This window comes from Antechinus flavipes, chromosome 6 (genome assembly GCF_016432865.1).
Source record: "Antechinus flavipes isolate AdamAnt ecotype Samford, QLD, Australia chromosome 6, AdamAnt_v2, whole genome shotgun sequence".
In the NCBI taxonomy this organism is placed as follows: domain Eukaryota; kingdom Metazoa; phylum Chordata; class Mammalia; order Dasyuromorphia; family Dasyuridae; genus Antechinus; species Antechinus flavipes.
Window position 1 is genome coordinate 35,951,777 of NC_067403.1, and position 16,941 is coordinate 35,968,717.

General features: G+C 34.9%; 1 protein-coding gene across 2 annotated transcripts in view; it reads right to left on the reverse strand.

The window, feature by feature from the left end:
- Window positions 1-740: 740 nt before the first annotated feature.
- Window positions 741-16,941, reverse strand: part of CNGA1 (cyclic nucleotide gated channel subunit alpha 1) — a 55,974-nt gene continuing 39,773 nt past the window's right edge. For both annotated transcript variants that reach the window (XM_051965103.1, XM_051965102.1), the window contains exons 2-9: window positions 16,538-16,661; window positions 15,474-15,593; window positions 14,324-14,386; window positions 10,370-10,423; window positions 10,153-10,269; window positions 5,652-5,759; window positions 3,935-4,041; window positions 741-2,960 (exon numbers count right to left, since the gene is read on the reverse strand). In XM_051965103.1, the coding sequence (XP_051821063.1) occupies window positions 1,561-2,960; window positions 3,935-4,041; window positions 5,652-5,759; window positions 10,153-10,269; window positions 10,370-10,423; window positions 14,324-14,386; window positions 15,474-15,593; window positions 16,538-16,653 (2,085 nt within the window). In that variant the 5' untranslated portion in view covers window positions 16,654-16,661 and the 3' untranslated portion in view covers window positions 741-1,560. The remainder of the gene's footprint in view (window positions 2,961-3,934; window positions 4,042-5,651; window positions 5,760-10,152; window positions 10,270-10,369; window positions 10,424-14,323; window positions 14,387-15,473; window positions 15,594-16,537; window positions 16,662-16,941) is intronic.

A 16,941-nucleotide genomic window follows, 5' to 3' on the forward strand; every position in this document is an offset into this window, starting at 1 on the left:
GTGTATGTGTGTATGTGTGTGTGTCTGTCTGTCTGTCTCCTCTCTGTCTCTGTCTCTCCTCTCTCTCTTCTCTGTTTTTTCTCTCTCTCATTTTACACATTATATATGTATATGTATACACACACACACATATTTATATACACAAAACAAAAAAATAAAAACAAAACATTTTTTATATGCACATACATCTATGTATATGCTCTATCCAATGATCCCAAACCATTCATATATTAATAGTCTCATAAGATTGACATCCTTTAGGCTCATTTTCAGTTTGGATAATCTAACCATAACCTGGGTCCTGCTTTTCAGACTCCCTGCAATCCCGTATTACTATAATCTCAGGGGTCCTCAAACTACAGCCCTTGGGCCAGGTGCGGCAGCTGAGGACATTTATCCTTCCACCTAGGGCTATGAAGTTTCTTTATTTAAAGGCCCACAAAACAAAGTTTTTGTTTTTACTATAGTCCGGCCCTCCAACAGTCTGAGGGACAGTGAACTGGCCCCCTATTTAAAAAGTTTGAGGACCCCTGCAAGCCTTCCTAGGTCAGATGCTGGCATACTTTTTTGACATTTCAGAATTTTACTAAGAATGACTCTAAAGCTTTAATTGACAAATTTTCATAATACCTTTCCAAAGAGGAGTTTAGGATGAATCGAACACAAAAAATTAACTAATTTACTCTAATTTTAGACAAGTTTTTATGAATCTGAAAGATAAAAACATACAAAAAATCTGATTTATTCAAATCAATATATGTTTATTAAGTAGCTATTACGTGCATAGCACACAGATACAAAATTTAGACTGCCCTTGTGGAGCTTACAGTCTACTAAGGGAATAAGACACAGATAACTATCACATACAATATTATACATTAAATACATTAGAGAGTTGTAAAACAAAGTGCTATTCATTAGGTAGTCCCTCAATCAGAAATCTCTACTACTCAACACTTCTATAATTCTCCAATACAGTGTTAATTGATATTTTTTACAATGGCCCCGAGGTTCTGTAAGATCTTAAAGTGCCTTTTGAATCATGAAAAAAGATTAAATCATGCTCCGTGTTGTTTTAGTATTAAGTGTATTTTATATTCTAAGTCCTTTGTAAAACAGGTAATCCATGATGGTGACTTTTTAATTGCCAGAATATTTAATTACTCCTTAATAGCCTTTTACCCAATAATGCCAGATAGCACAAAATTTACTATAATTCATGCAGAGAGTGGTATATAGAAATCATCAGAAGATATATGTGCTGATAAATTAATCAGCTTATATCTTTACATAGTATTCAGCAAGAAAATCTCATGACACAGTGATACATTCACAACTGTATTTCCATTCAGTGATGAATATTTTAGCATTCATTAAAGCATATTTTCTTTACTGAATGAATCCATATCATTTTCTCATTGTTTCACAGACATATACTTTTCTAATACGAAAAGATAATTTTGTAGAACTGCTGAATAGATATTTCGCATTTGCCTTGGATCCTTACCGTCCAAGCAATTCACAAAGTCCAGTTAATGGTTCCTCTCATCTCATATCATTTCATTCCTGTGTAGACTCTGTTTCTAGTACTTCGATATCTGAGTACTCTGTTTCAATTAATGGTTTCAAGAATTTCTCAACTTTAGTTAGCCTTTGCTTCAACTTCGCCTGCATCGATTCATACTCAGCCAGAATCCTGGCAAATCTTGTATGCAAACGGTCTACCGATCCCTCCATTTGTGTGACCTTCTCTTCCAGGTCCTTAGGATCACTTCCTGCATTTGCAATATTTATGTCCAGCAGTCCATCCTTCATTAAGATTTGTCTGCCTTTCTCTTCTAGAATACATTTAGCATCTGGGTATTCAGTTAGAGCTTCCATGAGATCATCTTTTGATAGACAGAAGAGATCGGAGTAACCAATACTTTTAATATTGGCTGTTCTTCGGTTGCCAGCTTTGCTGCCTTTAATGTTGAGGATGCTAATCTCTCCAAAGTAACTACCGTCACTCAAGACCACAAACTGTGTGATCCCATCATCTGCTACCACAGCCAGTTTCCCTTCTTTGATAATGTACATCTCCCGTCCAATGTCTCCTTTTTTGCAAATGTAATCACCAGGGCTATAGACTTGAGGTTGTAACTTCAAGACCAGTTCCACCAATAGTCCAGCTTCACAATCAGCAAAAATGCGTACTTTCTTTAATGTGTCTAGATGAACGTTGATGGCAATCTCTGCCTTTAATTTATCTGGTAGATATCTCAAGACTTCCCTTTCATCTACTGTTTTTTCATTTGTCCATAAGTAGTCAAACCACTTGATAACCCTTTTTTCCATATCTTTGCTCACATTTCGAAAATGCATATATTGTTTCACAGCATCAATTTTTGCTTGAAATTCTGCTCTGGCTGCATTCATATTAGAAATCATGGAGCCGATATTACCGACGATGGTAGCGAAAATTAACACTCCGATCAAGAAGTCAACCACCACGAAGACATACTCAGAGTCCAAAACAGGAGGTGGAGTTTCACCAATGGTGGTTAAGGTCAGTGTTGACCAGTAGAGACTATAAACATACTTTCTAGCCAGACGACCAAATTCAGGATCATTAATGTCAGGATAGACCCATGTATCATTCCCAAATCCAATGGCTTTAGAGATAGAATAGTATACGCATGCATTCCAGTGGATGATAATCACAATATACATGCAAAGATTAGAAATCCTAAAGATATTTGGATAGTTTGTTCTTGTTTCTGTCCGTTGGAAGAATTCAAACATCCGTGATATCCTGAGTAATCTGTTTAATCGTATCTCTGGATAGCTCCATCCCAATTTAAAAAACAGCAGATCAGTTGGTATCATTGAGAGAACATCAAGTTTAAATTGCAAATGTGACTTATATTTCTTCAGGAGCTTAGACTGATCTTTCACAATTAATCCTTGTTCCAGGTAACCTAAAATACAATACCAAATCTATTCATTGTTTCTCCTTCAATAAGGGAATGCTACTATGGTATGGTCAAAGGCAAAATTGAATTTATAATAAATACACACTTATTAGTGTAAAATATTTCAGAGATTAATGGATAGGTAATAATGTAATTATCTTATCAATGGATGTTTTTTTTATTTAATTTTTGCTTAATGATACTTTTTATTTGTTTTTAATAAAATCTCTGTTTCATTTTTCCAAATATATGCAAAGATAGTTTTCAACCTTCACCTCTGCAAAACCTTGTGTTCCAAATTTTTCTCCCTCCCTTTCTCTCACCCTTCCTCAAGATAGCAAGCAATCCAATATAAATTAAATATGCACAATTCTTCTAAATATATTTCCATATTGGTCACGCTATACAAGAAAAATTAATGATATTTTTAAAAGAAAAAATAAATATAAAAGATATATAAAGAAGGAAAAGGCTATTAGTAAGAAGAAATTACTAAAAAGTGGGACAATCAAAACAGTGGAAAGAAAGATAACAGAAAACAAGATAGGCTAGGCAAAATACGATAAGCCTTGGTCATATTGATGTGCTTTTTTAAAATAAGCAATTACTGTTTTTTTCCCATATTATATACAGTGAATTCATTTCTATACATTCCACCAAGAGCTCAAAAAGAGCAGAACTATTCTCACTTTAAAAAAAAAAAAAAGTAGGAAATTTTGCCCTCAGGTCTAACACTGAGAATGGAAGGGGAAATACAGGAAAAAATCATTTCTGCATTCTACACAGCAGCAAATTGCCCGAGTCTAAACAAAAGAAATAAGCCCATGGTTCTATATAGTTTGATTATGCCTTTGGTTGTGCTTTCCTTCCCTTAACTATTGGTTTATACGCCAATTTTATGTTATTTGTCTTATGTGACTTTAGGTTAAATGTCTTATGTTATTTCACATTATAGCATAATGTGAACCCAACATATTTACCTGTCCTTGTTCGTACAATCATGTCCAGAATATAGATTATATCTGAGAAGTAGTCCAAAATAATCCAATATGCTAAGTAATCAGACTGAAGTTCCTCAAAACATGCTCTGTAACAGAATAGTTTTTGTAAGTAAAATAATATAGATGCTAACATGAGAACAGAGAAAAAACTTTACTAATTTATACCAATATTCTAAATGCTCATCTAAGTGGATGAAATCTGAATCAAAACTTATTGAAATGGAGGCATTCTTTAATGAGATGATGAGGTAGTATGCTAGCGAGAGGAGGCAGGAAGATTTGATTCAAATGTGGCCTCAGACACTTATAAGCTGGATAACCCTGGGCAGTGTCTCTGTCTGCCTCAGTTTCCTCATTTGTAAAATAGGGATAATAATAGTAATAATATTTACCTCTCTGAGTTGTTATGATGACTTTGTAAATCTTAAAGCTTTATATAATTGCTAGGTATTATTGTTGTTGTTATTGTTATTGTAAGCAGGATGTTAGAATAAGGTTAGAGTTAGAAATCATCAATTCTCTTTCTTTATAGATGAGATCTTATTAGAAGACCTAGAACCTAAAGTGACCTTATATATCATCTAATCCAACACCTTCACTTTACAGATAAAGAAACTGAGGCTCAGAGAGGATAACTTTACTTGGCTTAAAATCACACCGGTAGAAATTATCAGGGCGAGGAGTAAACCAAGATCCTTGATCCAGAGCTTTTCTCATTGTTTCGTCTGGCCACCCAATGGATCTCCTGCAATAAATTTGTGGTTCAATAGCTGTTGAGAACCATATTATGCTCCTTCAGATGGGAAACACTAAATATGAAGAAATCTTAAATTAAAATGTAAAAGATTTTTAGTTAAATGTGAGAGAGAATATCTTGATCATCAGGTTGATATAATCCTGAAAAAGACTGTCAGTGGAATGTGAGGGGTCTCTCTCCCTGAAAAGCTTCCAAAAAAAAAAAAAATAGACAGCCCTCTGCTTAGAGGCGTTAAACATTAATCTACCTAAACATATGAGTCTGAACTTGGTAATTGTCAACTATCTTCCAATTTTTTTTTTCCCTGAGGTAAATGGATTTAAGCGACTTGCCCAGGGTCACACAGCTAGGAAATAATAAGTGTCTGAGATCTGTTTTGAACTCAGGTCCTCCTGATTTCAGGGCTAACACTTTATCTATTATACTATGTAGCTGCCCCAAATTTTCTTTAAGTCTATGACAAATTATCCTAGATACTTTATAAAGTTATTTATTTATTTATTTATTTACTTATATTTTGTCATTCTTCCCAGCATTTCTGGGATACTCCTCCAGTATCCAATATCCAGAAAAATGCACAAATTTTAAAAATTTGGCACCAATAATTAATGTTAATATATGCCTGAATGATTATCTTTTTATAAAAGAAACTCTGTGTGAGTGTTAAAGTAGGTCTAAATGTTGAAGTGCATATCTTTGACATTAAAGAAAGTATGGGATAGAAAATTTGCAGTCTTTCTTTTGAGCTGGGAAGAAAAAAGGAAAGGATCAAAAATTACCCTTGCATGGATTCTGTCAATATAAAGTGATTCTAAAATAAAATAAAATATTTTAAAAAAAGAAAAAAGAAAGGATCTTCTGAAAAACTCTAGGTATTGGGACTTAATATATTATGAGAGAAGGTAGAAGAGACTGAGATCTATCATGGTAGCCAGGCACCTTGCAATGATCATGGTCCAGTTGTACATCACAGGCATAGCTATACAAAACAGCCAGTTGTAATATGTGTTCCCCGCTGGATCAATAACTGTAACTTCTTTCTTCTCACTAGATGGTAATGAGAAATAGAGGGAATATTAGTGAGAATAAATTTATTTTACAAATTAAACACAATTATTCATAACTATTTAAAACAGAGTCGAAATTTAGGCAGTTCAGCTGAGAAATTTCGCAACAGGTTAAGTTAACTGTGCAATGAATGGCAGTGTCATGGTTTGGGGCTCTTAAAGTAGACAGTTAAAATGAAACAAACATGTTCGCCCTCACTTGGGGGATATCAAGGCCTACTGACTCTCTGAATTGGGTTGGTCATTTTTGACCTTACCTTGGCAGGTCTGGGTTCCCATCACCACAAAGCAAAGTCTCCCCAAGATCCCAGAGGTTAACTATTGAGGGAATATGCAATCTCCCTTTGCCCAAGCGCCTCTAACAATGTACTTCCTTTTATACAAATCAGATTCAACATAACACTCATATGATTAATTACTCAACCAAACACAATAATGAAAACACAATTTTAGACTTTAAATATTTTACTTAGAAGTAAAATAAAAGACATATAATATAATAGATACATATTAAAGTAAATATATCAATAACACTACACAACACAATCCTCATGTAAACCTGGATCATAATCTCCCAAATATCACTTGGTATCTGAGCACTCACTTCCAAAAACATGCGGGAAGAAAATCCATATGTTTTCCCCAAGTAACTCATAATTCTTTTTTTAAAAATTTTATTATTATAGCTTTTTATTTACAAAACATATGCATGGGTAATTTTTCAACACTGACTCTTACAAAACCTTCTGTTCCAACTTTTCCCCTCCTTTCCCTCCCCTCCCCTAGATGGCAGGTAATCCATGTTAAATATATGTTAAATAACTCATAATCCTTTGATGTCATTGGTCCATTCAGGTACATCTGTCCCACAGGAAATTAGCTTTCTGTTCACTGGTCATCTGTTGATTCTTACACATTTTAGCTAAGCAAATTCTCTTTCCATGCTCAAACATAAGCTTTTTTTAAATAACCTTTTATTGACAGAACCTATGCCTGGGTAATTTTTTACAACATTATCCCTTGCACTCTCTTCTGTTCCTATTTTTCCCCTCCCTCCTTCCACCCCCTCCCCCATATGGCAAGCAGTCCTTTACATGTTAAATAGCAAACATAAGCTTTTTAAAACTTTGTAATAACCCTTAAGAAGACATTTGGAAAACGTTACTTCTTTAAAAAAAATCTATTCATTTTAATTTTTGAAAGTTACTTCTTAATATGAACAGAATTTCCCTTTAAGTCAGATAACTTCAAAGATCATCAAACTAGCCATCTCTGATCCATACCAACCAACTCAGCCAGTTATTCACTGCCCCAGTTGCCCCGTTGTCCAATAATAACAGAGCTCACAAAAATATAGTGCAAGCTGATTTTTTAAAATAAAGCAAATAAAACTAGCTAGTATAAGATACAAGTAACTGAATATTTTTTCCTACTGCTTTTTCTTCTCAAACTGGAGGTGGCAGCAGAGAGCAAAGGGCACTTAATAATGTGCTTCATTTCTGCTGGAGGCTAGATGGTGCTGCAGTCCCCTCCCATCAATCAGAATTCCCTTAGCTCAAGACATTTGTCCCCTGAATCTGACAGAGCAGCTCTTTAGTTCCTTCTAGTGTTTAAATGTTTTCCCCTTAGATTCTTACATTAGGTTCCTCCTTAGTTTTTTCTCCCTTTAGTGACTTAAATAAGAACTTTTTAACTCAGTAATTTACCTTTGACTTAAAAGGTAAATAGCACCCCAAATTTCCTGGGTGATTGTTGTTTTAAAAACATACTTGTCTCCAAATATTTATATATGATCTCGATCTTTCTCTCTCTTTCTCTCTCTCTATTTTTCTTTTTCTGTTTCTTCTTCTGTCTCTCTTTCTCTGTTTCTTCTTCTCTCTCTCTCTCATTTTTCCCCTTCTTAGTCATAAAACAATTATGTGCAAATAAATTGAATACTATAGGCTTCTGCAGGTATAAATTCTCAATATAATCCATCTCATTTTGTAACTTTTTAAATAAACTATCTATATACAAGCAATGCTTCATTCTACATCATTCATTTGAGTCTTTATATTTATATTATACTTACTATTTTTGTCCTAACTGCTTAAACTTCTTCTGAAAGCTATGGAGTTGTGTGTGTGTGTGTGTGTTTAATGTTTGTTAAAACAAATTTTTCCCTACTTCTCTTAGGCATCAAAATGGTCTTCAATAATACTAGCAATATCTTACATCCTTTGATAGTTAATACCTTTTTCTTACCCAGAAAGTACTTTTTTCTGCATTTTCATCAGTCATCTGTTCTATATGAATGGAGACGTACTCTATAGGGATGATGTACCTTACCCATAGGCAGCTAGGTGGCTCAAAGCACAGAATGCCAGGCTTATAGTCAAGAAGACCTGAGTTGAAATCCAACCTCAGACACTTACTAGCTAGGTGACCCTTGGCAACTCACTTAACATCTGTTTTAATCCACTGAAGAAGAAAATAGCAAACTATTCCAATATCTTTGCCAAGAAAACCCCATGGAGAATATTGGCATACTATGGTCCACGGGGTCATGAACATCAATAATAACACTGTACACTTGCCTAAAGGAAAAGAAAATAAATAGATTAATGAGGAATGAGGAACTAAAATGATACTCTATTGAAGCCACAAAAATAAACTGCGCTACTGCAATACTTTGTGAGCCAATGAAATGACATATTCAAGGTACTATCAATTCTACAATCAATAAAGAAAATCTTTATCATCCAGGGAAACGAAGCAGAAGAGCTCTCAGATTTAATTCATTTCAACATTCATTTAATACTTTAAAAGCACAGCACAGGGCAGCTAGGTGGCACAGTGGATAAAGCACCAGGTTGAAGTCAGGAGGACCTGAGTTCAAATTCGACCTCAGACATTTAACACTTCCTAGCTGTGTGATCCTGGGCAAGTCACTGAAACCCAAATGCCTCAGCAAAAAAAAAAAAAAAAACTCCACTTAAGTGCTGGATAATGTAAAATGGTAGATAGTCCATTGTTTCCCTTCATTAATGTAATCAGTAGGAAAAATGGGACTTGACAAAATAAAGTGAACAGAGGACAGAGCTCTACAACGGTGCATCTCCCTGGAAGAGACTGTTAAGGAGTAATTCCCCCACAAAAAAAAAAAAAAAAAAAACTGATGGAACCAGAATAAAAAATTAGAAGTAAACTGTTTTATGATAAGCAATTTAGATCTTATGGACTTTTACATGGCCTTTTTTCTCACATGAAATGCTATAAAGTTGATCATTTTAGTTGCTCATCCAAGTAACTTGTCCATAGAACACACATTATCATTAGGAAAGAAAAAAGGAAGAAAGGGAGGAAGGGAAGAAGGAAGGGAGGGAAGGAGTAATGGAGGAGGAAGGGGGAGTTTAGAGAGAGAAGAAATGAAAGAAAGGAAAGAGAAAAGTAGAGAGAGAAAAAGACAAGGAAGCAAGAAAAAAGTAAAGAATAGGCATTAGGCATTTTTGGAAATGAAATCCTCATATTCTGTGATTTAGTTTGAATTATAGTTTTCAAACACACAGTTAGAAGGAGAGGGAAGGAAATAAGCATTTATATAGTACCTATTATATAATAAGTGTGTTAAATAACTACTATCTCATTTAATCCTCATAACAACCCTGTAAGGTAGATATTATTTTTTCCCTGTTTTGTAGCTGAGGAACCCAAAACAAATAGAGGTAAACTCTAGGCCCATGCTCTAGCCAATGTATCATACAAGCTGGCTCTTTAGAAAAGGGTACTTCTGGAAGCCTTGTGATATCATGTCATATGTCTCAAGAAACATTAATGAAATGAATGAATAATTATGTCGTGTCAGAAGAAGCTACAGTAGGATGCTGTGAGTTTGATTCTCAGGACCAAGATTTCTTCCAGTTAAGAAGATCAGTGATATTATCTCCACTCAGGAACTGTTAATGCTTAAAGGAAATAAATCTCTATAACAGTTAAGACTGCATGTTTCAAAGGTTAAAAAAAAAAAAAAAACAAGAGTAAAGATATTTAAAATATTATAGCTGAGTTTAACTTCAATTCACATTTGATTTAATCTTTTTTACAATAGTAGGATTCTTTAACCCATAGCATTGACCTATGTCATATCTGGTTAGGCCCACAGATACAAAAACAATAATAAAATGGTCTTTGTTCAATATTGTTACCCTTATATTACAGATCAGGAAATTAAGTGAATGACTAGATCAAAGTCAATAAGTAAGTAAATTCACATCTTCTAACTTCAAGTCCAGTGTTCTTCGAATTATAGACATTGCCACTTCTAATAAGCATCCATCATCAAAATTTCCAAGAATAGAGTATCACTGCTATCCATATTAATAAAGCATACTTACTCTTCTTTCTTATCTTTACTCGGTTCCTCTTTCTTTTTCTTCTCTTTCTCTTTCTTTTTTTCCTTATTCTTTTTCTTTTCTGGATCCTTTTTCTTCTCCTTTTTATCATCAGATTTGCTGGAAAACAGACCACATTATGTCATAGCATCAAAATGCAAGAAATTCTGTGTGCCAGAAAACTTCATATCATATATTTTGGTCAATGGTCAAGACTTACTCTTTCTTTTCTTTTTTCTTTTTCTTTTTCTTTTCCTCTTCCTCTTTCGCCTCTCTAAAAAAGAAATAACATATCTATCATATGTTCAAATCATAGTCAGTCCTAAATCATTTTAACTTTTTTCCTCATCAGCCCATTCCCATTCCCAAAGACTTTGGAAAGTTGTCCTCCCAAAGAAGAGTTCAATCAGAAATCAACACACATTTTGGGAGAAAAATAAAACCTATAGTCATAGATACATGTGATTGGGGGAAAATGAATAAGGAAGGCATAAAAATGTGGCAAAAGATCAACAGTTCTAAAGCCAGAACTTTAAATTAGGTTATTTATTAACCTAAATAAAGGACATGCTGATTTAAAATATAAACCCAATATAAATTAAACCAATGCTTGAAGAAAAAATAATTATAATCAAGATTATCTTTATTATTCAAAGATAAGGGAACTCTATAAATGTCTTCCTCCACTGCTTCATCAGGGAGGTGACCCTGAGTTTTCAAAGGCCGTATCATATGAATAAAGATGTAGCAGGTTGAAGAAAGGCCTATTGCATGTGTAATAGGGTTTGCATTCAGCCTTTGATCCCAAAGACAGGGATGAGGATATCTCAAAAGATGAGGCAGAGAAATTGTGTGCAAACTTACATATTTGCCCTAATCTTATAGCTTATCTTCACAGCCCTTTGAAAAAGGACATCAAGGGAGTCATTACACTTCATTCTTTCCATAGTACTAGGAGAAGAAAAGCTAGATATCCTGGTCTATACAGTAAAAAGAAAAGAAACTTCTGAGAAAATGGGAGAAAAGGGGCAAGATGATTCTCTGGCTGCCCCTTAGCATTGACAATACAGCAGCTGTAAGGCAGAAGGAAAGGAGGCTTTAACTGATTCCAGAGAACTGTGGCGGCTGCAAAGGGGCTTACAAAAATGGAAAAATCTCTTATCTTTGCCCAGGCTTTCCACCCAACCTTAGGGAAGTCTCTTGTATCTAACCTCGTTGATAGGATTTAAGTGATTTACCTTATATACCAGCCGGAACAGGGAATGGAGCTATGATTGGACCAGAGGAAATGTTCAAACCTCCTAACAGTCATTAATTCTGCAGGAGGCAATGAACGCTGCATCTCCCTTACTAAAAACCAAGTAATTTGCTAAGCCAATCTCAGTATTTCAGACCTGAAAACCTCTTCTATTGCTATCCACTATGACTCAGGACAAGAAGATGGATTTCAGGAGAGTCTACTGCTCATTTACAATAGCTACCTTCCTTACCTCGTATCAACAAATTTCTATAAGATAAATCACCTAAATCCTATCAACGAGGTTAGGTACAAGAGACTTCCCTCAGGTTGGGTGGGAACCCTGGGCAAAGATGAGAGATTTATCCACTTTTGTAATTTTTAAACATATTTCAGGTTGATCCCTAGATTTATATAGAATTTGGGGTAAAAAGAGCATACAAGGATAGAGAACTCCAGAAGGTCAGAAGGAAGAATACTCTACTCTTGTGTATTTGAAGTTCTGTTCTCAGGGGAGCCTTGGAAAATACAGCCATTGGGAAATCCCATGCTTGTATACTGAATAGTCTCTGTCATAAACTTTGGACCCTTGACTTAAGTGGGCTGCCTAGGTAATCCCAATATGATTTCAGGGGTACCAGGAAAATTGCTATACACTAGCTTGTTGACGAGACCTGAAATTATTTCTTTAGGGTTAAAAAAAATTTTTTTAAATATAAATGTTGCCTGGGAAAGACAAAGTATTCGATTGGTTACTAATCATTTAGTTCTATTCTATTTTAAGTTCAGAGAGTGTGTAGCATTGATAAGATGGAATTCCAGATAAAATGAGGTTTTCTTTATTCTCTCCTGAGAGATGAATACAGTTCCACCCATCAAGCTGTAACCAAGAAAAGACTTTTTTTCCCTGAGGCAATTGGGGTTAAGTGACTTGCCAAGGGTCATACAACTAGAGAGTATTTGAGTTCAGATTTGAACTCAGGTTCTCCTGACTCAGGGCTGGTGCTCTATCCACTGCACCACCTAGCTACCACCAAGAAAAGACTTGAAGGACTAGAGTAGAAAGTAGGCTATGGGGAAATACTATTCCCTAATATATAATAATATAGGGAAGGACAGGACAGTAGCCAGATCAGAATAGTTAATGGACCAGATAGGATATGAATTCAAGTTGCTGATTATTGCTATTGAGGATTTGGAGACTTGCCAAGATACTCCAGAAGTCTGAATCCTAGATCTGACTGGACTTGGTTCTTAAGGGAGGTTGTAAAAACTGAGTATTGCTAGTTAACTCAGGTCATTGGAGAAATCTGCTAGTTCCTGATGAAGGCTGACAACTAAGAACTTCTCTACTACTGCTAAAAAGCATTCTCACCTTCCAAGCTCCAGGGACATAACAAGTGATTGATAAATGCTTGTTTATTAATTGATTAATCATCTGAATTACGTTCAAGAACTCAGGTTCAAAGTATGTTTAAAGACTAGTTAAGCTGTACAACCCATGCAGTGATTGTTTTAACCTATTTTGTTTTATTTCTATATGAGTAATAATTTAGCTTACTAACTCCCTTATGGTGTGCCAAAATGATTAGGGCACGCTGAAATGAGGCAGAAGGGAATAGGTCGGTTTTCTGGCTGGTAGTAACAGAGCCAAGATTTTGATTGGATAAACCCACATTGACTACACCCTTAGATCAAGGAGATGAGCATTGACACTTCACCCAGCCCAGTTGCATAACAGAGAGATGGAGGAAGTTTTCTTTGAAAAAGAACTTGGATTTTGCCCCCCAGTGCAGTGCCCTTCCATGCAGAATAGAAATAATGTCTAACCACTAGGCTATCGTGGATTTGCCAGCACCCAAGTCATCCTTCAAGTGGACAGTGGAGAGAGTACTAGACTTGAAGTTAGAAAGACCTGAATTCATAAGACACTGTGGTCCAAGGCAAGTCACTTAACCTCTTACCCTCAGTGTTATTATCTGTAAAATGAAGAGTTGGAGTGGACTTGATGGCCTCTAAGATCCCTTCCAACTATAAATCTAGGATCCTATGATACCCACGAGAAGGTCTCCACCTTCCTATGTGATTAAAGGAGCAACAGATGGAGGGGAAAGTTTCTGAACTTAGGATGTTTCCCAGCCTGAAGGGATCTTCCCAGCCTTGGGACAACATCAGGGCTCTGGGTGCTAGAGATGGGAAGAGAAAGAGTCAGAAGGGAGAATCGGACTTGAACAGAGTGAAAATAATTTTATCTTCCTCTAGTTTTTCCAAGTTCTAGTCTTCATGTCAAGCAAAGGACCCAAATAAAACTGTCAGATCAAACACAAGCTGCCACAGAATTCTCAGTTCTTAATCCAATCAAGGATATTTGATATTAAGTCTATTAAATATGTAGATAGTTTCATAGGGGGCTCCCATTTGCATAGAATTTTCCCTCTTAGGAGAGATTTTAATAATAGATAAATAATATATATTATATATAATATATTACTAAATAAATACAATTTTTTAAAAGGGCTATAGGATCATAAACAATCACAGGGGAAATTCTGTTGCTTGGATTGAACCTCCAAAGACAAAACAGCCCCAGCTTGTTCCCCACCCACTGATTTAAAACAGATCAGTCACACCCAGATATGTTGATTTGAATCACCTTTAGGAATATTGTCCTCCCAAACAAAGTACAATTTTATAGAAAATGTAAAAATCACATGGTTTTTCCATGGTAGATCTAAACTAATGACTTTCTCTATTCACTAGAGCATCACTGTGTATGATAGGAAATTGAAAATAAATATGTTCCTGTTTATATTCAAAATTTATGTTCATGTTTTCCTGAAGAGTCCCCCATACCTGACTGGTTCAGATGCATCTTTAATCAATGTAGTTCTTCAAGGAACAGCTGTTATTTTTCTGTGGCGAAAGCAAAATACTTACTGGTCTTTATTGCTGCTGTTGTTAACGTTGAAGAGTGCGATGGGACCAGGAAGGTACTGACTCCTAGAAACATGAAAGTATGATGAATATACAAGAGTGACTGGTACAGTTATTTCGGAGAAGACACTGATTTTTATAAATACTGATTTCCTTTCTTCTTTCCTTGAAGTATCTCTGATTTTCACTACTGCAACACAAACAACTTGGCCTCTCTCATTCATTAACAGGTGCTATTTCCTAGACAGTAAGGTGTATTGGAAAACAGGTAGGATTTAAGGGAAAAGATTTCTTCTATGATGCCATAATTCCTTCATGACTCTCATAATAATAGGTTTTTGTTGTTGTTGTTGTTTTAAATAATAATAGTTTTGTTTTTCAAAATAACTGCAAAGATAATTTTCAACATTCACTCTTACAAAATCTTCTCTTCCAAATTTTTCTCCCTCCCTACCTCTCGCTGTCCCCTAGATAGCAAGTTATTCAATATAGTTCAACATATACAATTCTTGTAAACACATTTCCACATTTATCACGCTGCACAAGAAAAAGCAGCTCAAAATGGAGAAAAATGAGAAAGAAAAAAACAAGCAAATAAACAACAACAAAAGTGAAAATACTACGTTGTATTCAATATTCTGAATTTCAGTAGGACTCTGATAATATTTGTAAAGCACTTAGCATAGTATCAGGCACTTAGCAGGTACTTAAATAGCAATTTTCTTTCTTATTTCCTTAAAGTATCTCTGGTTATTCTCTACTGCAACACAAACTGTAGCTTCCAGCTATCCTTCATTAACAGGTGCTATTTCCTAGATTGTAAGGTGTATTGGAAACAACTAGAATTTAAGGGAAAATATTATTCTTCTTTTATGCCATAATTCTTTTAGGACTCTGAAAGTTCAAAACCAAGAAGTCTTCAAGGTGTAGTATTTAGGTTCTTGGATAAAATGGTTACTCATTAAAGTTTCTATCACATCAGAGAATAATTAGACCTTAGCTATTTTCCAGGACCCTCACAGAGGGAACAGCAAGAAAACAGCCTACCATGGAGATTCTACATGGTTGCCCATTGTTAGAACTGGTCTGGTCCAGGCTATGCTGTGTAAGGTGATTCATCCTTTAAGAGATAAATGTAAATTGCATTGCTTACCTCTGTGAAGATGTTCTTTCCTTTTCATCGGAGTTATTTCTGAAAATATCCCCATCTTGGTGGTTTCTATGCTCCATCCCAGAGACACTGTCATCATCATCATCATCATCAGAGAGTGAACTACATTCCAATAGCATACAGAGATAAATTAGTCTAATGCATTAAAGAATTCTATATGTGGGTAACAACTCTTTGTGGATTTCCTCTCCAACTTATTCTTTGATTCCTATCCTACCATTCCCACACTCTAACATAACCCAACAGTTTCCATTAATGTTTAGTGCTATTTATGTACACATATAAATGCAAATAGATAATGGTATATGAGTGAAAATATACATACACATGTTATATATAGGTGAAGAGTTTTTGCCCTATAACATGCCAGCAAAAACCATGAAAAAAGAAATTATAAGACTGGATTTTCAAGAGGTCAGTGTTTTGGATATAACACTAATGTTTATCCAGCAAAAATATGATATCTGGACTGTTGAGTAGCACAACCTATATAGATATAAAATGGAGTATATTTTCGATCCACTTACTGCTTAGTCTAAAAGGGACTCTATAGAATGTTTTAAAAAAAAGGGTACACTGTTAGTTCACATAATACTTCTTATCAATGCAGCCCTAAACTTCAATAATAGAGATTATAAGGCATCAACCCAGACATCTATGTCCTCCCCTAAATCTTCCATGGGGATCAGTCCAATATACTGTAGGCTTTCTACATCATTTGATATTGCATGGCTGACAATAGAGGATAATGACTATCCACTGAATGTCCTTTTTATTTTCAAGTCATGTTTGTCCTGGATGACATTCTTCTTTAACCATTTACTATATCTGCTTCAATGTCCAGGACTGTGCCCTCTCAGAAATATATTTATGTCATTGCAGTATGTCTAGATCATAAATAATTTCCTAGAGGGGAGAAAACTTACCTATTGATTGGAAAGGAGCTGAAACAGACTTATAAATTGCAAAAAAAAAAAAATCATCCATTTGTAATAATGATAAAGTACCAAGGTTAAATTGAACAAACATGATTCGTTTTTAGTTACCTGTAACCTCCATTTTCTATTCTTCTTAGTTCCTCTGCAGTGTCTTGTACAATCACCTCGGGGATGTTCACATATGAATGCTGAGTGCTGACTATATTTCTCTTCATGATCAACATTTTAGTATCTGATGAAAGAAGAATCACCAGTGACCAAATTGTTTTTATACCTCTTCAGATAGATATAGGATAGCCAGCAATTCATGCAATTTTTTGGTCCGTGTAGAAAATTATTTTGCTTTACTATGCATATATGTTACAAGTTTTCTTTTTCTTTTTAAGTGGGGAGAAGAGGAGATAGAGAAAATAAATGCTTGTTAATTTAAAAATTACTATATCATATCTGAATATTTAATACTCAGCTTCTGAAATGTAAATGATAATTTCTCTGGAACAAGTATTTCAAAG